General features: G+C 40.0%; 2 protein-coding genes across 2 annotated transcripts in view; one reads left to right on the top strand and one right to left on the bottom strand.

Annotated features, from left to right (window-relative positions):
* Nucleotides 1–331: 331 nt before the first annotated feature.
* On the bottom strand, nt 332–18175 carry LOC139735215 (uncharacterized). The gene is made up of 4 exons (XM_071645973.1): nt 18152–18175; nt 5536–9877; nt 4368–4527; nt 332–422 (listed from the first exon to the last, which is right to left on the bottom strand). The coding sequence occupies exons 2-4, from the start codon at nt 9860–9862 to the stop codon at nt 332–334; spliced, it is 4578 nt and encodes a 1525-aa protein (XP_071502074.1). The 5' UTR covers nt 9863–9877; nt 18152–18175.
* A 154-nt stretch (nt 18176–18329) lies between these two features.
* Nucleotides 18330–22833, top strand: part of LOC139735163 (rabphilin-3A-like) — a 78662-nt gene continuing 74158 nt past the window's right edge. Inside the window, exon 1 of the mRNA XM_071645924.1 lies at nt 18330–18662. The gene's annotated coding sequence lies outside the window, so the exon portion shown is untranslated. The remainder of the gene's footprint in view (nt 18663–22833) is intronic.

The following is a 22833-nucleotide window of genomic DNA, read 5'->3' as shown; positions in this document are numbered from 1 at the left end:
TAGTGGAGTCCAATAGTCACTATGTCTCCACTCTTTGTGCTGGAATGTAACTTTGTAGGAGTTGACCCTCCATTGTCTTTAAAACAGAGACAAGTATGTGATCACACATTGCTCCTCAGATGTGCGACAATCTGATTTCAGTCAGCTGGAACTTTGCAGAAATGGAGACTCAACTGTCTCAAAAAAAAAGAAAAAAAAAAGAAAGAGTGAAAAAGCGGGGGAATGAATGGAAAAAACAAACCCATTCTATTCTTTAGTGTCTGGTTAAAGAAGCCTGATACTTTCTAGCTTTGGATGGCAGGGCTCTCTAAAAGAGGGGCCCCTCACTCTCCTAGGCAGGGAAGACATCGGGGAAGGAGATGAAGTCGATGAATGAATCCGAGCTGGAGTCCGAGTCCATGTCATCATCAAGGAGGAGTGACCTGTGAGTTAAAACGAAAGCAAATCAGTCAAAGCCTAAGTCAGTCAGTCACAACGTACACTGCTTGTGAAGTTACAGGAGTCATATCATACACAGTGATACTCTGTGACTACTGTAAAACCAGAATTTTTCTCATGCATAAAACTTTTGTGACTTTCGCAAGGAGCAATGATTCATAAAAGTAAAAGGAACACAAAAGTTTCTGTCTACACATTTCAGTACATAATTATGATGGTATACTCATAATTTTTCATGGTTGGCAAGTTGCGAAAGCTTCATACTGCAAATGTTTTTCGTTTTTCAGTATACTGGACTTAAAAGAGATATCCTCACAGTATCTCCCTAACCACTGGGTGCTTGATATTCTTAATTCATACAAACATAGCTGTGCACACATACATACATTCACATGTTCAATGATACCCTTTCCCATAAGGTTCAGTGCTCATTATTGAAGATGTAGTTCATAAAGTAGAGAAAATACCCCATGTTAACTAAAAAGTTCTACTATTGTCACAGTTGATTCACGAGGATCAAATCTGGAAAGATGTCTTGTTAGAGTTTTTGTTTTTGTTTTTGTTTGTTTGTTTGTTTGGTTTTTTTTTTTCCAGAGTCTATGGATACAGCTTTTCTCCTGTACAAAGGAGGATTAAGTAGCTTCTTTCAGACCTGGTCTATAACACTTGGGACAAAATGTTCAGAGTTGATGGTTGGTGTTGTTGTTGTTGCTTTTTCTTTTGGAACTAAAGGTTACACTACATTTAAAACTTTGCTGCCTCCTGGGGTATCAGTATTACAGAAAGAATGCATCCCAATATCTGATAATTTCATTTACATAACTCTACAAACTAGGAATCACAAGCTGCACTTTCTTTGACACACATACAGTATAAGCAGCAAAACCTTCCATGGAAAGTGAAACCTTGTTCAAATAAACCTTGCCTAAGAGTCATGAGGTCCTGTCTTTTCTTCTTTGTTACTGTACATTAAATTCTTTGTGTACCTCAAAATCTAAAAGTCAACAAATCTACCTATGTTGACATGATTTAATAATCCCCACTGAGGAAATCATATTTTGTCCGTCTCGCATAAGTCGAGATACCTTTGCTTTCAAACTGATAACATATATGCCAACAAAAATATGCACAATTCTGCCAAATTCCTCTTACAGGCCTCGAATTTCATCAAATTTTGGTCAAGACAACTTTTTTGAGGGGGCACAAATCCACTGAAAAGGGCACAAGTGAGTAATCAAGTGTTGTGGCTGTGAACGATTTGATATTGGAAGGGGCATTTTGGCCAGTGGGAGGGGCATGGCGGCATGATGGCCGGTGGGTATTTCAAGCACTGCTCTTACTCTTTTAGCGTTTGTCAACACAAGCAACAGTGATCTGATACTTTATGACAACAAGAGAAGAACTGACCAGGCGAGAGTTTCTTGTTGAAGAGATTTGACTTCATGTTCTGCTCATGATGTTAAGACAAAGTGTAAACACAGCTGATTGTAGATGTGGGCCTGCACTTACTTCCCTACATGACTCACGGACGAACTTTCCTCTCACACCATTCTGAAAGGTCTTTCTTCAGAAACAAATGACAAAGGCTCAAAGATAAATACACGCTAGTGTTAACACCTTGGCCACTTCACATCAGTCTAACACCAAACCTATGTTCATCAAAAGCTAAAGTTGTTTTAAGATACCAAATTCTGTGTAAATCGTGTGCAAATTTTGTGTCAGTTTGCACTTGGTTCATGCATAGTCTCTGATCCTGTGCTGGATGACTTAAATGGGGAATGAAACCTAACCATACATGTGGATAGAGTGGATGCAGCAGTATTGATAGAACACATCAGCAGAGTTTGAGGGTGATTAGACAATTCATTGAAAAGTTTTTTATTTTTTTTAAGTTTCAGTGCTGCCATCGCTGGATGTAGACTACTACAGTTTGTGGTGAAAATGCAGACTACCTCAGCCACACAGAATGAAACTCATTATTAATCACAAGCTTTATCTTAAAATTCTCCCATCACCTAAACACCCACAAAAGAAGTGTAAGAGAGCATTCAAGTGCTCAAAAGTGAACCAAAGTGTACCGCACCACGCTGTGCCAGATTTGAAGCGTTCAAGCGCTCTGTGGAGAAAGCGTACCTCGTGAGTTATTTTTAGAGGGGGTCACACATTTTGTAGCAACAGAGTCATTCACCTGGCACGCTTAAAAGAATGATATAGTTCTAGCTGAGATGAGGAATGAGGTTTTGACTATTTGTGACATAATTAGGAACCACTTGTATGAATTATTTAAGGTCATACAATTTCTAGAGCAATTCAAAGTTAATTTGATGAAAATCTGTATTACAATGGCTGAGATATAAAAAAAAGGAGGTAAACAAAGTGGTCCTAATAAAAGGTGGGACCCACCTGTCTCATTATAAAATATATAAAAATATATAATATGTGAAAAAAAAAATGTGTATAACACTAATGCGAGATAAGCTGAACTAAATAGATATAATACAGACAAATTTAGCAAAGAAATTAAATCAGGTTTGAAGTGACTGGCATGAAGTAAGTCATGAAGAGAGGCAGGAGGAAACTGTACTGCTTTTGTTGAATAATAGGGATATAGGATAAAGTGAAAGAATCTACAACACAGACACATAAATAAATTCATACAACTGAACATCCTTTGGAGGCTTGTCATACTTTTCTTCATTTTAACCCGTTGAAGACTAGTCCCGAGTAATCTCAGTCAGGTGTCAATGGGAAATACATGTTATAGCAAAATCAGCTCGTCCTCAATGGGTTAAGGGAAAAACCTAGTTTTAGTGTGAAACACATGCCATCTTTGAGTGATTTAGTCTGAAGTCCATCTTTAAAAAGGTCTGTGAGCAGAGTTTGAGAAAAAAATTGCTCCCCACACAAATATCAGGATCACTGTAGAACAACTAGATTCACTTTAATATCTAAGAACATAAGCACTGAATCTCCAATCAACTGGCAAAATACACGCATGCACCTCTTGTAATCTTTCACACATGGACATGGGAAATCCTCTAAGGATATGGAACCCTCTCTGATTTATCATTATTTCCATGCCGGCATTACTTTTAAATGCAGAAAATATTCTATTTTATGGTGCTCAGATACAGACACTACACACAATGAAATGTGATAACAATGGATATCATCAACACTAGCAGTCAAATTGCATATTTACTCAAATAGTGCAAACATTTCTACCGTGTTTACCAAACCTTGACCAATATAAGAAGAGTGACCTTCAAAGTTGTATAACTTTTCCTTGTTGCCATTTATTAGATGGTTCTGGTGGTAAATGTATTTTGTGCACAACAAAGGCATTTAGTTGAGGAGTTGCCCTGCTTAAAAACTAGGTGTGCCTAATTTCCTGAAGGAGCACTGTTGACATGTAACAAATTGTGTTTACAGAACTGACTCCCCATTTATTCCTATTCATCACAGTCACGTAATCAACATCAAACAATTCTTAGAAATTTCAGTTTTCCATTGATTTTTGTATTCTAACAATAAGTGACTTTAAGAAAAACATTAAATATGGAACCTGTGGGTATCTATTTTTGTTCGCTTCCATTTCATAAGTAGTATCTTGTTTAAAAACAAAAAAAAAATCTGAATGATCAATGCGGTAGTCTTCATTCAGGAGTTACCACATTGTTATGTTGTTAGGCTCACAGTGACCGTCAATATGATTCAAACTTTTTGGGCAATGAAGTAAATCAGGTAACAATGCACACATTAACACAATAACAGGTAGCCAAGGGTGATTTTTATGGGGGCTAAATCTGAGCAGTGCAAGCAAGCTAGAGAGATAAATACCAGCTGCTGTGAATATGCTCACGAAGCAGCAAGACATGATATTACTTACTCGACACTGCTAAGGTATCAATAAGAATCAGAAAACTCACCCTTTCTGCCCGTTGCTCCCTCTTTTCAGCTGCTTCAGATGATTATCAATGACTGACTTGAATGTGTGGCACGTCACTGCATTACTGGTGGACTTGGGCGAAGACATCTTTTCGGCTGCTACCTTCTCCCGGTCATGACTCAGCTCTTGCCATTTTCTCTCTTTTTAGAAGGAAAATGAACAAATGAAAAACAGATACAAATTTATATCCCAATTCTGTTCATGTCAGTCTGTCATTTCATCTGCATTAAATCAGTTGCTCTAATGTTCTTCCTGGCATGTCACAAACCTAAAGCAGGGCTGCACACTAACCCATTTTTTCTACTGATCCAACATGTTTGTCAGACCAGGAGGTACCCAGTTTTTCCATTTTCTATCAGTCCATTCCTGAAAAAAGTTACTACTACTACTACTAATAATAATAATTAGACAAATTTGTATAGCGCAGCTACTATGTAAATATATTCTACTGCGCTGTGATGTAACAGAGCTCCTGACATTGTTAGTGATTATACACACAAAAAATAAGTAACAAATTACTGGTCTGAAATCGATATTTATTGGTCCTGGACCGTAAGATCAGTGCCAGTGTGCAGCATTGCCTGAAGCACATTTCTGACTACAAATGATGACACATCTGCGAACACAACAATATTTCTGAGCAATGATAATCGGCAGTGCAGTCAGCATGACACTTATTTTAGAAGTAGATTTTTTTCAAGCAACGCATCTATTTTGCTTGCTAGATATGATAATTTCTATCAAAAGAATATGGTGAAGAGTGTATTTATGATATGAATTTTGATTGGCCAATTTGACATCACCAACATTTGCCATGGTACATGGTCATGTAGTTTTTAAACACAAATATCTTACAAAGGGAGGGAACCATTGTTACGAGCACACTACAAATTGTAATAGTTTATACTCTATCATATTGCATAATATTTTGCAATTATGTACACGAAGTCAACATGAGCGAGAACAGTGAATTTTGCGTGCACGCACATTAAGTCACTGCACAATGAAATTTGTATTCTATACATTTGCATTTAATTTCACCTATCTAATCAGGCATCTAAACTGAACTCAATGTATTTTTGTTATAAATACCACACAAAGACAATAAAAAGCAAACCATATTGCTTCACTAAACAAATCTGACTAACCATTGCTCTTTCTCTCTGTTCCTCGTAGAGATCCACGACGCACTTCCAACTTCTTCTCTTTCTTCTTTTTCTTGTCTACACTCTCACGCGGCACTGCAGTGTGCTGGCTGGCATTGGCACTAACATCTGGAGTATTCCCCTTCGAGCCACCTGCCTCACCCATTTTCCTGTGCGCCCTACGATCTTTTGCCTTTTTGCACTTCCCGCCCAGACTACCCTTGCAGCTCACTGGTGAAGGAAGCCATCTCTCCACCCACTCACTCAAGTCTCCCATGATAGGATCCACATAACTGTCTTTCTTCAGTCTCTTCTTGCTTTTTTTCCCACATTCTTCACTCTCTTTTGAATCCTTCCCCACCTTCCCAGTCTGCTGCATGCATGAGAGACCAGCCTTTTGTCCAATCCTCTCTCCATTTATTTCTGCTGTACCATCCCCCTCGGATTGCTCAACATCATCAGACATCATGTCAATGCCAACATTTCCAGAAGATTTCCTCCCATCATTGGATACTGTATTGCTGCTTCTCCTTTTGAACAGAGTATCAGAAATAATCAGTTGGTCTCCTTTACCACAGTCTTCATTTCTGCCAAATTTCCCCTCAACACCAGATTTTGGCTCTTTGAGCACACTTTCCCCACTTTCATTGCTACATCTATCTGCAACCTGCGAGTCCTTGCACTCAGCTGTGATCTTCCTTTTCTTTGATTTGATTTTTTCTGTAGCCATGGTTCTGATAACAGTCTTGGTTTTCTTGTCTTTATTACTGTCTGACAAGACAGGACATATACTCTTTGAGTCTTTGGTCTTCTCCTTCTTCTGTTTTGTCTTGCTTTTTGAAGAGTTTGGTGACTTCTGGACATCACTATTACTAATACTTTCACAATACGTTGCTTCATTGTTACTTCTTATTGCACATCCAGCTCTATCTGCGGAAAATCTTTTTGGAAGAATTTTTTTGCTGTCTCCAGATTTTGTTCGCTTTTTCTTTTTCTTCAACAAAGTACTGGAGTCTGTCCTACTTTTGTTTGATAGAGTTTGAGTTGGCTCTTTCTGCTTCCTTTCTTTAGATTTATTCTTGCTCACTTTGCATGAAGTGTCTCCCAAAGATGTGCTTTTCTGCATCTTGAGTTTGATCTTCTTTTTTGTGGATTCGGTTGATACCTTCTTCCTTTTCTTCACCTTCAAACAGGTATTACAGGCATCTGAAGGGTCTTTCTTTGATTTCCTTTTCTTCTTCTTTTTGTTCACATCAATCTCCACCATATTATGCTCAATGTCGCTTTCAGTTATTGTTTGATTAGGATCCCATTCTTCTGGGTGCACCACAGAACTTCCTGTGGAGAAGCTGGTCTGATCATCTGTAAGTCTTCGTCTTGAAGTTCCACTGATTACATCTGCCCCTTTCTTCTTTCCCTTCTTTATCTTTCTCGCAGATCTCTCTTTCTTCTTCAGCTTTTTCCCCCCTTCCTTAAGATGATGCAAATCATTTGATATGCAAGGCTCAGTGTTTTTCCTCTTTGCAGTGGGAGCGAGCATACCTGAACTGAAGCTGTCCACTTTGTTCAGCCCATACATGAACATGTCCACTTTATCTAACTGTTGATTGATGATGCTGAGGTCAGACTCAGAGATGAAGAGTGTCATGGTGTCGCCTCCAGCACCCCTACCATCAGGAACAAGCAGAGGCACACGCCTCGCACCCTCTGGAGACTGGCTAGATGCTCCCTCATCACTTTCGCTTGAATTGGTATCATTTGGACAATGACCCTCATCAGGTGGGATAGCTATCCATCCATCCTTGCTGTCCTGTGATATACATTGTTCTGTCTCTTTGCCATACACACCACTGCTAATACCAACATGAGTTTCTCTATCTTTGCTTCCCCACAGCGTATCACTCCCACTGTCACAAACAGGAATTTGTTCCCTGTCGCTGTCCTCTTCGGTTTTGATGGTCACAGTTTGGAATGGTGTACCTACCTCACACTGCCCCCCATTTCCATTGAACTTTCCCCTGATTTGGACAACACTCTGATCGCACTTTGTGAGAAGAGAGCTATGATCTACCTTTGGGCATGACTGCAAGGCTTCCACAATCTGGAATGCAAAGTCCTCATGGCAATAACACTCAAACAAAAATCTGTCCTTACTCACTCTCCTGCAAACACTGCCATGGTCTTGATCAGAACTCTGCCCCTTACTAGATGACCTTTCTTGCACTGCTGGAGAAGTTTCACAGTTTAGGAAACCTGATGTGTCTTTACATATCTCCTGTCCATCCTTCTGGTTCTGGTTCAGAGAGCACCGCTGATCATTTCCATGCTTTCCATCTTCAAAACAAACCCATTTTTCTTCTGCCATATCCAAACTCTCCAGGTGCACAGCCGCAGCTTCATCTATTGGGTCCAGATGGCTTTGCCCGGCTTCAATTTCCTCACATTCCCTACAATCAGAGTCCTCACTCTCTGTCCCTTCTGTCTTTCTTTGTCCCGGTGTTAGATGACATGATGCACAAGAACTTTCCATAGCAGTGAAAGAGCTCTCCACTCCAGACACATTGGGAGTTAATGATGGTCCTGTTTCACCGTTTTGGATCTGTTCAGTCTCTCTAATAGTGGGAGTCTGATCATCAAACCTCACTGCAGCACCTGTTTCTCGTTCTCTTGGACTTCCAGTAAAAAGAAAAGAAGACAAATCACTTGCTTCATCATCTTCCGTAATGCTACTTTGTTCATTTTGCTTGTCTTCACCCACTGTTTGGCTACTCTCTCCATTCAGTGATTCTTCAACCTTGAAAGGACCAAAAGCTACATTAACCATTTCCTGGGCAGAGATTGGACATGATCTGGTTTGCATTTCATACATATTTTCACTAGTACTGGTGGCTCCTCTGATTGTCTGTTTATCTCCACCCTCCAGGGATATTTCACTTTTCTGATGACTTTCTTGAAAGGCATGCTCTTGATCAGGACATACATCACTGTTGCCTGTGTATTTTGAATTGGTTTGAGATATTTGTGAAGCTGAATCATCAGCAGTGATATCATCAGTGTCAGAAGCAAAGTCTCCCGAAGAGCAGAGATAGTCATTCACTTTGTTTCTGATGACATCCTGTGCATCTGCTTCATTCCCAGATTCAAGATCTGAGAATAGGGACTGAGACGAGGAATAAGGATCAGCAGTTTTCTCATCGGCCGTTCTCTCAGTCGCAGGCTGGGGACTTCTCTGTGAGATGGCATTTGGAAACCTTTGTGTCTGGGACGATGCAGGCAGTCCATCCTTTGAAGGTGACTCTGACTCTTTGTCAGGAGTCTGACAAGAGCTGTCATATTGGCAAGAATTCTGGCTTTTTGCAAGTCCGTCCCCTTCCACTGCATGAACGCTTTCCAAGGAGTCCACCTTTTGTGTCTCTTCCACAATACCATCATATTGGTAAGAATTATTCTCCTCTTCATTCTGATCTCTTGTCGTGATAGGCTGAGAGGTATGAGATGATGCCTCCCTTTCACAGTCACTGCTTTTGTCAACCTCTCCAGAATGTGGGTTGCTTGCCTGCTGCACAGTTTGCTGAAGCCGTGGTTTTGGAGATCTGTTTTTGTGTTTGGCTCCAGTTCCATTGCATTTCACAGAATGGAGGTCTTGACTGTCTCCCGATGTGTCCGATGTCTTTCTGGAACCATTCCTACTGCCGCCGTTCAGCAGCTGTTCCAGCCTCTTTGACTTCATGAACCTGTTGACAAATCTCTCCTCGTTGCTCTCCCATGCTTCTCCTCTGCGATCTGTACCATTACCAGGAAGATTCTTGCCTTGGTGTTTCCTAACACAGCCACTGTCCATAGCTGGTGATAGTTTCCTTTTATCTTTTGCCGCTATGGACATCTTCTGCCTTTTGCGTTTGGTAGAATGGCAAAGGGTGGCTGAAGCTGACAATCTTATGGGCGATGTCACAGGTGACTCCTCTCCAAACGATTTCTGTCTCTTCCTTGAAGGCATCTTTTTTGACGGTTTCTTAGACTTCACCTTTGAAACCTTTTTCACTCTGCCCTTTGGCAGGGAATCGCTGTGACCTTCATTCTCACTGTTGATAGGATTTTTCGTTTTCCTTTTCTTCTTCACTGATACCGTCTGCTGCTGTTGCAATGGTTGCTCAGACTGCAATACCCTGCTGGACTCATGTGCTAAATCTGTCACAGGTGACCTAGGCTGAGAGAATAATTTCTTCCGCCGCTTTCCCTCGATGGGCTGACGTCTCACAATTTTCTTCTGGGATTTTGTCTGGGACAGAGGGGACATCATGCAGATGAGGGGTTGACGTTTTGTCTTCATGGTGATTGTCCCATCCTATAATACAACAAGAGACCCGCGGGTCTAGCGCTCACCTGAGTATCGCACGTTCACCTTTCACGCAGTCACTAATCTAAATTATTCACAGCTCTACCAAAATTTGACGAGGCATTCTCAAGTGGAAGATGAAAATGTACAATAAGGGCCCAATTTTTTCAAGATTCCTTAATTTGGGGGAATTGGGGCCCCCTGGGGCCCTCTGGGTGGGGCATGGTGCCCAGTTTGATAAATTGAGATCCTGACCACCTAGGGATGCTACCTGCCAAGTTTGACAAAAATCCATCATGAGGTTTTCAGGAAGAAGATGAAAATGTACAATTCAGGCCCCCATTTGGACCCTTCCAACCACCCCCCTCCCCCCTACCCCCAAGACGGGCACCCCTGGATCTCCTATGAACAAACTTGAAACTACAGTCATTAATGTACTCACTCATAGTATTATCTCAGCTCTATAACTTCTGATTCTAGAGAAGATTTTTAAAGATTCCTTCATTTGGGGGGTTTGGGCCCCCTGGGGGCCCCCTGGGCGGGGCATGGTGCCCATTTTAACAAATTGAGATCCTAACCCCCTAGGAATGCTACCTGCCAAGTTTGGTGAAAATGGGTCATGGGGTTCTCAAGAAGAAGATAAAAATGTACAATTTAGGCCCCATTAGGACCCCTCCTCACCCCCACCCCCCCCCCCCTGGGTCCCAAGGGGGGCACCCCTGATTCTGCCATGAACAAACTTGAAACTACAGTCATCAATGTGCTAACTCATAGTATTAACCTAGCTCTATCACTTCTGGTTCTAGAGAAGAAGGTTTTTGCGGATTCCTTAATTTTGGGGGGTTTGGGCCCCCTGGGGGCCCCCTGGGTGGGTCATGGTGCCCATTTTAACAAATGGAGTTCCTAACCCCCTAGGGATGCTACCTGCCAAGTTTGGTGAAAATGGGTCATGGAGTTCTCAAGAAGAAGATGAAAATGTACAATTTAGGCCCCATTAGAACCCTTCCCCACCCCCCTCCCCTGGGTCCCAAGGGGGGCACCCCTGATTCTGCCATGAACAAACTTGAAACTACAGTCATCAATGTACTAACTCATAGTATTAACTTCGCTCTATCACTTCTGGTTCTAGAGAAGAAGATTTTTACAGATTCCTTAATTTTGGGGGGTTTGGGCCCCCCTGGGGGCCCCCTGGGTGGGGCATGGTGCCCATTTTAACAAATTGAGTTCCTAACCCCCTAGGGATGCTACCTGCCAAGTTTGATGAAAATCGGTCATGGGGTTTTCAAGAAGAAGATGAAAATGTAAAAAGTTTACGCACGACGCACGACGGACGACGGACGACGCACGACGGACGACGGACGACGCACGACGCACGACGCACGACGCACGACGCACGACGGACGCCGGACGAAGGGCGATCGCAATAGCTCACTTGAGCCTTTGGCTCAGGTGAGCTAAAAATCAAAGGGAAATGTTATGCTAAAGGAAATATAAGCTTTGCCATGCATAATCACCATAAATATGATATGATCTGTCAAAGCAAAGCCCTTTTGTTGCAAAATATGAACTACAGTCGGATGCACTGAAGCATTACTGGCAATCAACTTTTCTTGGTCTTAAAGACTGACACACCAGAGGAATCAAAACTTCTTGAAATCATTATCTAAAAGAAATATTGATGAGAATAGACAAAGTAAATGGCCTCATTCTACTGTATTTACTGATATGTTAGAAAGGTGTGTTGTTGTTGTTTTTTTTTACTGGGGGATTATCTGGAAGGAAAGCACCTTACAATGTTACACTTTACTCCTGATGTGTTGAATGTGTCATAAATTGTATAATTTTAGATGAAAACAAACAATCACTATGATTTAATAAAAAACGGAAAGGAAGCGTTTACTTCAGCAAACAAATTGAGTCTGGTAGAATTGTGGACATACACTGTGTAACTTACACTGTATGTATAAGTACAAAAAGGACAGCTTTACCTGTATAATTGGCATTATTACCATTCTGCTTTTCAAGAACATCAAAATATGAACTTAAAATTCATGGCATTGTTAAAAACATATTTCATAAAGTGACGTACCGACAATGTGGGAAAATTTAAGGGTCTGTCTAGACATGTGCACTGTAACATGCAGAAACATATCATTGGTGTTAGCTAGCTGCCATCCGGACTCGACTCATCAACCACTCAGGATTTACTATATAGAATTACATCTGGACACCGCAGTGCAGCATTGTCATCCAGAGGCAGTACTGCTTCTGTGCGACATGTTTGCACACGCTTACTAATAAGTGCCACTGTAAAAGTGGAAATTTTTGCGGTGTTGACGTTTTCGAGAATTTGGCAACCAGAAACCAGTGCGAAAAATACAAGCACACAAATATTATTGCTTGCCATATATGTTCCAGTTGTTGATGTCTTGATTGTGCGGAATTTAGCTCTTCTTGAAAGAAACTCTTGTAGCCCAACCAAGCACAAGAAATTAGTCATATAATGAAACTAGAAATGTCGCTATGGCGACTGATGCCTCCGCCATATTGCATGATTCTCCCAATAGGCGTACAGTACAATGTCTTCACAATGTGTGATCCATGACAGTTTCACATAACTGGCAAAATATTGAAATGACAGGTTTGTCAGAAATGTCTTGAACTGGGTTTGCTATAATCTTCTAAGAGTGCAGGTACACATATTTGGGGACTTTTGGGGAAGTTTATGCATTTAATAATTTCCAAGGTATGACGAAAGAGTGTGATGACGGTACAAAATAGATATCTTTTTTTTTTTTTTTGGGGGGGGGGCATTGAAACCTGGCCTTTGACCCTTAACCTTTGACCTTTTGGCTGGAAATTTCCCGGAGAATCTCCATTAGGTAATGCATGTATTAAGTTTTGAAACTGATAATGCAAGCATTGCATATACTAGTATATGAGGGAAATAGTAAAATTTTGAGAACTTGACCTTGACCTTTGACCCCTGACTATTGACCCATGACCCCTAAATTCCCTAGATAATCCCTGCCAGACAGTACGTGCGTACGTACCAAGTTCCACGAAGATACATTGAACCATTTGCGAGAAAAGTGATATTGCAACATTTTCACCTAACCTTTGACCTTTTGACCTTTGACCTTATGACATGAAACTCTCTCTGGAGAATCTTTACGCAGTAGTACATGTTCACACCAAGTTTCAAGAAAATACCTTCGGGCGTTGCATAGATATGGGGGGAAATTGCAACATTTGTAGCATTTGACCTTGACCTTTTGACCTTTGACCTTTTGCCAATGTCACTAAAATCTACTCAACTAATTGTTCCATCATACATCATCCTTGGACCAAGTTTGGTGAAAGCTGCTTCATCCAGTTTTGAGTTATCACGTAAACAGATAAATTTTAGGATTTGACCTTGATCTTTGACCTTTGACCTCTGTCCGATTTCACTGAAAAACTTATCAAGTAATTGTCCCATCATACATCATCTTCCAACAAAGTTTGGTGAAATTTGCTCCATCCAGTCTTGAGTTATCGCGTAAACGGATACAATTTCATGATTTGACCTTGACCTTTGACCTTTGACCTTTAGCCGATTTCACCCAAAATCTTATCAAATAATTGCCCCATCATACTTCATACTTGGACCAACTTTGGTAAAATTCCAGTAATTATTACTCAAGTTATCGCGTAAACGAAAGCGGACGGACGTACGCACAGACGTACGGACGTACGGACGTACGGACGTACGGACGTACGGACGGACGGACGGACGGACGGACAACCCGAAAACATAATGCCTCCGGCACCACTTCGTGGCGGAGGCATAAAAATATCCACTTTTACAGTATCTGAAATATCTAGGCAGATATTTGGTTTTTAATGTCTATCGATGAATTATTCCAATCAATCAATGTTTTCTGCAAGAAATTGCATGTATGCAAAGTCATACAATGGAGGGGGATGACTCTCCTGTCATCATTTCTTCTCAAATTTTAGCTGGTTCTACTATTTATGGTGGTATGTCATTAATAGCACTTTGGTCGTTTAAAAGACCAGTTCACCCAAACATAACTGTGGATTGAGTAAATGCAGAATAAATCATGGCAAAAATTTGAGTAAAATTGGACAATCCATCAAAAGTTATGAATTTTTAAAGCTTTTGTGCAACCATTGCCAGATGAGAAGACTACTACAGTTTGTATGAGGAACAATATAAAGAAGAACATTCAACATATGTGTTGTTTGAAGGTTTGCATGGTGAAGTAAATGAGGAAGAAAGATTTGCGGTGACACCATGTGTATGTAGTCCTTAATCGGATCGCTGTTTGGCAGAAGAGCCTAGAAAGAGGAGAAACGAAGAGGGAAGCGACATATGGGGGTTGTGAGGAGGGCAGAAAGTGAAGAGTGGGAGACAGTAATGGGCTAGAGGTTGAAGTTGCACTAGTGGAGACGGTAGAGAAAGGAACACAGAGAGTGGTAAGGAAGAATAGTGTGAGAATCAAGTAGGATGTTCGGACATCGTTAGAGGGGGAAAGATGAAATAGAAGGGAAGAGGAAGAGGAAGGAGTTGAATGTTGGAGAATCATGGAGATAGGGGAGAGCAGTAAAGATTCATGAAACCAAGAGAAGAAAAACGAAGTCGGCGAACTGTGTGGCTATGGAATGCGGAATCAATGGAGAAAGGACGAATAATCCCTCGAAGGAAGGGTAAGTAGAGGAGAGATGAGAATATGTTGATAGGAGGGAGAGGGAGAGAGAGAGAGAGGCGGGGGGGGGGGGACAAAGAAAAGAAGTAGAAAAGAACAAATTGAAATTCAAGACGTAAATCAGAGGGAGCTAGTATGGATCCTAAAATGAAATGCTGCTGAGAAGGAAAAAAAAAAATTGGAAAGGAAAATTGATGACAGTTAAGTCCTGAAAAGGTTCCTGTGGGAGAAAAGCAAAAATAAGAAATCAAAATGAGGTTAAAGTGTAGACCTGAGGAGAGAAGACAAGAGAAATAACCTGTGGAGAAATGTGTAAATTAATACTATTGGTCCTGAAAAGGACCGTTGGGTTGTATGGAAGGAAGAAATAAAACAAAAAAGAAGAAAGAAGAGAAGAGAACAGAAAAGAAAAGAAAAGATAAGTAGTGTAGAAACAGACAAAAGTATAAGAGAGAGAGAGAGAGAGGAAAGAGAAATGAAACACTGAGTGAAGGTGCTAGTGAAAGTAGCGCAAGAAATCTAGTTATAAGAATAACTAGGAGAACCGAGGAACTTGACGTTTCGGGCAGGTTGACTGTCCTTCGTCAGAAGTGAAGCGTGATCTGAGAAGAGGCGGGCTATATATGGAGAATGCGGACCTAGATGGAAGTGGTCGGTTGAGGCGGGCTCGCAGGCGAGCTGAGCGTCGGCTGTTGGTTGAGTGTTGCGGTCGTTGATGCGTTCTATTGTTCTCGGAGTGTGTTGATGGCGGAGTATATCTGTGAGAGCTAACTTGGCTGTTAGTAGGTCGTGGCCGGAGATTGGACTCTGGGTTAGTGGTTGGGGTGGACGCCGGTGGTGTGGATGACTTGTGTCGGTGAGGACGTCTTCTCGAACCAGCGATAGGAGTGGTCGTGAGTCGGAGGTGCGGTTGACGTCGTGGGCGCTGTTGTGAAGAGGTGGGGGAAGAGATATGAGAGGAAGAAGTAGAGGGGGGAATGTGCTGTGGAGAGAATGTGTTGTTGTTGTTGTCATTGTTGGTGTTCGATGGTTTGTTGATGAGAGGGAGCCAGATGTTGTTGATGTGGAGTCCAGTATCCTGCATTCCATAGCCACACAGTTCGCCGACTTCGTTTTTCTTCTCTTGGTTTCATGAATCTTTACTGCTCTCCCCTATCTCCATGATTCTCCAACATTCAACTCCTTCCTCTTCCTCTTCCTCTTCCCTTCTATTTCATCTTTCCCCCTCTAACGATGTCCGAACATCCTACTTGATTCTCACACTATTCTTCCTTACCACTCTCTGTGTTCCTTTCTCTACCGTCTCCACTAGTGCAACTTCAACCTCTAGCCCATTACTGTCTCCCACTCTTCACTTTCTGCCCTCCTCACAACCCCCATATGTCACTTCCCTCTTCGTTTCTCCTCTTTCTAGGCTCTTCTGCCAAACAGCGATCCGATTAAGGACTACATACACATGGTGTCACCGCAAATCTTTCTTCCTCAACATTCAACATGTTTTTCACTTTTCTAATCCTAGCATAATAAAAGAGCACTTGACTTGCTTCCTTCAGAAGGTAGGGGAAATAATATTACCCTTAACATTGTCAGTATTAACATATGGATGTGTACATTTCATCACAAAAATGACATTTGGGGGGAATTTCATATTTTCTTTATATCGTCCTCATCGCAAACTGTAGTAGGCCTAGTCTTCTCATCCAGCAATGGTGGCACTGAAACTTTACAAAATCATAAATTTTGAATGCATGCAGTGTGATACCAAAATATTTAAAGATACCAGGGTGTTTTTGAACTGCGACCAACGCTGACGCAAAGCCTTTGGGCTGTAAAGGTTTGCATTGAGAATCTCGTATGTGCTGGTATTTTGACATGAAATTAAGCTCTAGAAATCAAATTATTTTTATCAAAGGGAGAAAGGTTTGCAGTAACACCATGTGTATGTCGTCCTAGCAGGGAACATTGCATGGCGGAAGAAGAGCCTGGAATTTGGAAAGAGGAGATTTGAGGAGGGAAGCAACATAGGGAGAATGTGAGGAAGCCAAATAGTGACAAGTGGGGGCAGCAGTGAGCTGGAAGTGGAAGTTGCACGAGTGGATATGGGGAAAAGGGGGGACAGAAAGAGTCAGGAGGAAGAATAGAGAAATCAGGTAAAAAGGTTTAGAAATTGTTGGGAGGAGAAAGATGAAACAGAAAGGAGGGAGGGGGGAGAAGTTGAAGGTTGGAAAATCATGGAGAAAGGAAAGTAAAGAAGGGAAGTTCACAAAACCAAGGCCAAGGGAGAGAAATCATGATGAAAAGGTAGTGCCTGACTTTTTTGTTAGGTCTGATAACAAAGTGCACATGTAAGAGGATCTGGTAAAAAATTGTGCATTTTTAGATCACATACATGTACCACTACAAGAAGAAACTCGTTCTTTATACGTATTAGGAAAGCCTGGAATAGTTTATGGGTATAGCAAAAACCTTCATAGATGCATCAGGTGTCTATAGCTTTGAAATTCTTTATAGATCAGGTTTGGAACGACAAACGCATCAAGTTTAAGTTTAACGCCACTCCACCGAGCCATGACCCAGCATACTTCATGAAGGACCAAAGCTGGATCTGAATATAGATAGAGGCTAAAGCCTATGCTCAAGATCGTCCTTAGGTATCCATAGGTAAATTAGGTCAGTGACCGATGTGGACTAGACTAGTTGTAGAACAAGACAATCTTGAATTAAATAAGAGAAGAAAAAAAAAAGAAAAGTGAAGAATTTATACAGAGTGTAAATAGCAGCTTCGAAGGTCAACACAGGACAGATCCGGCTTGGTCTGCATCCCCAGTGCCATTATAATCAACCTAATTGATTGTGGGCATCTTCGGCAAGACAGGACAAGAATAAAAATATATCTAGAATCTAAATTAAAATTTATACTATATTCTGCATTTTTTATCGAAACTTGGTGTGAACGAGAGGGTGAGATAGGCTGTGTTTTAGGGTTAAGGTTTAGTGTTGATTAGTATCATTAGGAAATACATAGACCTCTACGAACAAAGCTTCTTTCTCACACCTACTACTATCATCATGGATTTGCCAATCTGGGTGGGTAACGTGGTGACTGAAGGTGAAGGCACCCGCAAAAAACAAAAACAAACAAACAAACAAAAAGGTTCGCAAATACAATGTCTGTCAATGACATGTAGGCCCCACAGTCTATTCTATATCTAGAGTCAAGATCTAGAATAACTACGACCTGCCCAAACTGTACAAGGGAACAACCCGGGCTTGAATTACAAGTCATTACGCGTAAAATACGCTTGAGAAATAAATTAAAAGGCGGCATACATTTGCGTTTGACTGCATCATTGCATACCGACATAATTTGCTATTAGTCGGACTGTACCGAATATGCAGAACTAACGAAAGAAGATTACTAATATTGTAGGCAATGTAGCATTGTAGGAAGATCCATCAACTCTGAAATTCTCAGTGCAGATTGGACACAAATTGGTCATTCAAAACACAGGTCATCTTTTCTTCCTGAAAACTTTGTATCTTAGTTTTAATGCATGCCGTTCTAACTTACTTCTGTACGACGTGCAGCGAGGTCCTTGCGGGAAGGTGTGTATTATTACAACACGGGCGGGGTACAGAAATGATGCGCGTGCGTCTCCACTTGTACTTGCTTTTCGAAGCTTCGAAGATAGCCGGCCGAGCCGAGGCGCGGCGGCTGGGGGCTAGCATAGCAAGGGTACCGTGACGGGTACGCTCCACATGCACAAACAGCAATAGAGATGTAGCAGACAGCATTGAGATCTCCTCGGTGGATTTTCGACAAGCACGCCAGCAGGTCAATCAATCGTATGTATGCCACTTGAACTGCCCCAACTCTACTCGTCCATCTACCCGTGCTCATTCAGCTCCCATTTATCGTTCACCAGTATGATGAACGAGAGAGAAAAACTGCGTTGATCTCCCCATCTGGAAACTTAAATGTGTCGGCAGCCAAGGTGTCATTCTTGCCTGCATCGAAAGGCATTGGAGCTCGCCTCTAGTACGAGGCAGGTGGTCACGATCAAGCAGCACTTGACAATTTGGTAAGTTTTAACTCCCGCTCAGCTCGAAGTAATGTATAATTTGGTGCTTACCATGTAGGTTCAGTTCTAACGTGAAATATTTTCATTCTTTCTAAGCCCTGTTTTGCCGTCGTGCAATACTTTAAGCGAGCAGTACAAATGTACTGTCAATTGATGAGTCAGTGACCAAATATGGAAAAAATGACATTGAATCATAGCATTTTTTTTGGGGGGGGGGGATGTTACTGTTATCACAATAAGAAGTTGTATGGCACTTTTTTACATGCATTATAATGTCTGAGAAATGAAGGAGAGATGTAAAGAGAGCCTTTAGGAAGATAAATAAAATAAACCTTAACAATTTTCATCTCCCTCTCTCTCCCCTTCCATCTCCTCTCTCTTATCTGAGGGATGGTAGGCTATATTTTGGTTAAGGTGATCGAGGATTCAGCCTTTATCTTTTTGCAAGATTCCTAGAAACCATTTTATAAAATGTTAAAGAGCATACAATTTAAGAGGAATTCAAAGTTCCCTTTGTGAAAATTGGTTTTGAAGTGGCTGAGATATCCAAAAATAAATAAAATTTAATCACGATTCTAGTAAAAGACAGGTCCCACCTTTTCCAAGGATTGCTTTGTTTTGGATATCTCGGCTTTTCTAAAAGCAGTTTTCATCAAATAAACTAGAAATTCCTCTTAGAATTATATCCTCTATCATATCTTATAATTAAGGATTTTCATTCTCTCTAAAAATTATCTTCAAAATAAGCTGGAAACCTGAAGTCCCGTCCCAACCGAAAATGAACCATCCCTTTAAAAGAATAGGCCTATATGGGAGATATAAGGAATGAAAAAATGGTTCATTAATAGTAATGAATTATTCCTGTTTCTGTTCCTCCATTTTTGGAAGTAATGCATGAGTTGAAACAATGGTTTCTACCAGATATTGATATTGTATATTTCACAGAACCATGGCAGCAATTGGGATTCAGGTAGGCCCTGTAACATGATGCCGTGTGTAGGATTACTTCCTAACATTTCAGTAATTCTTTTTTATGAAACTCTGTTTCGTCGGTCCAGAAATTTCTCCTTTGCATGAATATTTAAAGAAAAAACCTTAATCTCTGTGTACATGTCATTCTTCAAGTATAAATCATATACACATAATAACTAGGCCTACCAGACAGCATGGTTACTCTGGACATCTCTGCGATATAATAATTATGCTAATAATATCTCTGCGATATAATAATGGCATTCAATAAGCCTGGGACATCGTAGAGTAGCCTTACAGAGCATTGTATGGGCTGAAATTGCCAAAAATGTGACACAAAAATGAAGAAATGCTAAGAAATTCAAATTTCACCTCAGATTTAGAGGAAGATGTTGAATTGTTCCAAGATTTTATCGCGTAAATGGTTTGAAATGATCGTCATGTTAGAACTTTTACCGTACAATATGAAATTTTAGCCTCATTTTTTTATTTTCTCTTTGTTGTCTGCTTGGTACAATTGTGTACGATGAATCATTGATTATTCTGTTGCGAAAATCATGTATGGAAATATTTTATAATGCAATTTTCCACCATGCTAGAAGACAACATTTACAAGAGGGGCTAACTTGAAGTCTATTTCAGAAAAAAAATCAGAGTGAATAATTTACATAATTTTTGCAAAATTTATAATTTTCAGGACTTTGTTGAATAACTAGTGTTACTTTTTGGCCAAAATTTCATCCTGAGCTGAGTACAGAATTCAGAGCAAAAAAAAAAAAGCATCTAGTGATACGATCCATCTCCTAAATTATGTTTTTGGGAAATTCTATTTTACTTTTTATATTTCCACACAAGTTGTGTTTGTGCGTATAGGAAGTAGAATGTATTATAAGAGTAAATATTCAAAACATGTCTAGGCTTAAATCATTAAGACTTGGTTTAATATTTGATGACAACATGATATTTCATTGTGTGCCTGGACCATGGCTTGGGCACATAACGGTCAATAGGTAACAAATATGTAATTTAACATGTTAAAATGTTGGCATCCCCTGTATATTGATATTGGGACATGTATATAATTCCATGAAGAATATTACTCATGTTTCAAAATAAAAGGAAAATAGGGGAGATTAGTTGGTTAAGATGCCATGCAGTGACCAGATAGACCATATAAAGAGGTAAACTTGGTGGGAGTAGACAATGTCGCATTCCTGGTGAAATCAACTATAATTGTATCTGCAGCCAAGTAGTTGTGGGAAAGTTATACTTTTATTTCCTCAGTTGCTTTTGTAATCTTGTAAAGTGTCCTAATTTCACATAAAACATGTTGTTATGTGTTAATGAGGCAATTTGCTGCTGGCAACAGCTAGATAACCGAGACCAAAGGGTTGTCAATGAAGAAATATCCAATATACACTAGAGATAACTGCACATTGACAATACATACTTTTTGATATGGTGATCAGTACTCCAGAGTTATTGCAATATGATATGATTTACACAGTATATGATAATGATTAAAAATTGCATTTTTTATATTCAGTGCTAATTGTAAGTAATTAGGGCTTCTTTTCATTGAGGTATGCTGTGAAATAGTGATTTATGAGAATGGCTAAGAAATTATTGTATTAGTGATCAAGAATTATTGAGCTTCATTTTACATGTGATGTATTGTACATACATTTTTATGGAAAACAGAGGCATTATCATGTAGTCATTAATAAGTTTAAAAAGACAAAGTAATTACTGAATCCATTATAGCTTTATGGCTGTCATGAAATCTTCCTCACAATATCATCTATAGATCATTATGAATTCCTTGTTTTGATACCTGTATACTTTTGTTAACCAATTAAAAAAAAAGATTGGTAAGTTGTAAGTTTTTAGCATTATTTTTAAATGTGACATAACCTACATATTTATAGACAATCTCATTTGGTTCTGATATGACTGCTTAACTGATGCTTGATCAGAAACCTTTCCTGGCCCTGATTTTTACTGCATCTGAAATGTAGTAGCGAGACGATGTCAGTTTACCTATTAAAGCATTAAATTAGGGAGCAATGTGTTTAGTTTATAATCATATCAGGCATCATTGGCATCATTAATCTCATTAGATTCACTTTCCAATTATGCCATGCCTCCTTTTGTCAACAAGGGAAGGGTTTGTGAGTCTTTATTGACATTTCCCCCCTCGAAAGGTCACGGGAATACCTAGCTGGCTCACATGCTGTCAGTAGACGATCTAGGCTGTGCACGCACGTAATATTTAGAGAAGATTTGCATGAACTCGAGGGATCAATAACTTCCCCCATGCCATGCATGTCTCCACTTATAACGAGCATGTGCTTTTTTTCTTTATATTACCTTGTACTTCCACAGCAGAAGTTGCATTGCATCATGTTTACACAGTTGTTTATGTGATATGGTTTGGAGATAGACTCAAATAGGTGCACTTGAAATAGGTGTACTTTATAGTTAATCAAGATGAGACTGATTGTGAAACCATTACACTCTGTGATTATGGTAGATAGTGGAAGGTCATATAAAGTAGGCAAAAGTAATGTGACAAGAGCATTCCATTCTGTACTTTTACAGTTTCACTATTAAAGGCAGAGGTCACTTGGGAAGTATTTATCAGTTTGAATACAGATCAGAACTAGTTACAAGTACTTCTGTATAATAAAGAATTTATGAAATATGAAATATTCATATACAGCAGAAAGAAAAAATGATAGACCTTGAATCAAGAATGATTTTTTTTTTTCTAAACACAAACTGCCTTTCCTTGTGAAATATGTAAGTATATGCTTCAATGTTGGTGAGGTTATGATTCTTCCTGTGATTATGCATCTTATATTCTATCCAAAACATCTCATTATAAAACGACAGAGATATTGAATATTTAGCTAAGTTTATTATTGCTCAGGTGTGAAAAAAATACTTTTTTTTCATTGCTAAGACACAATGTAGTATGCGCTTTGCTTTTTTATGTTTACTGAAATTTCCCAGGAGGTGTCAAATGACGCAAATGATCACACCCACTTGCAAATCACTGATTCTGTATTAACAGTGTTGATACTTCCTTTGCCTGTCTCCATATGAATAATTTGCCAGAGTAAGAAAAATGCACAGCTGGAAGATGAAATGCACATAAACACCAAATCACATTTAGTAGGTTCCATTTTCCCTGCAG

Source organism: Diadema antillarum, unplaced genomic scaffold (genome assembly GCF_040938485.1).
Source record: "Diadema antillarum isolate AM-2024a unplaced genomic scaffold, OU_Dant_1.0 seq00000565_RagTag, whole genome shotgun sequence".
NCBI classification, from domain to species: Eukaryota; Metazoa; Echinodermata; class Echinoidea; order Diadematoida; family Diadematidae; genus Diadema; species Diadema antillarum.
Note: the sequence above shows the minus strand (reverse complement) of the source record. Positions and strands in the feature narration are given on the sequence as shown.

Bases quoted from the DNA above. Each gene is read 5' to 3' on its own strand.
- LOC139735215 (XM_071645973.1), bottom strand. From the start codon at position 9,862: ATGAAGACAAAACGTCAACCCCTCATCTGCATGATGTCCCCTCTGTCC. The intron at 4,528-5,535 runs GTTAGTCAGATT...CCTTCTAAAAAG, and splicing joins AACAGAGAGAAAGAGCAATG to AGAGAAAATGGCAAGAGCTG. The intron at 423-4,367 runs GTGAGTTTTCTG...TTTAACTCACAG, and splicing joins GGGAGCAACGGGCAGAAAGG to GTCACTCCTCCTTGATGATG.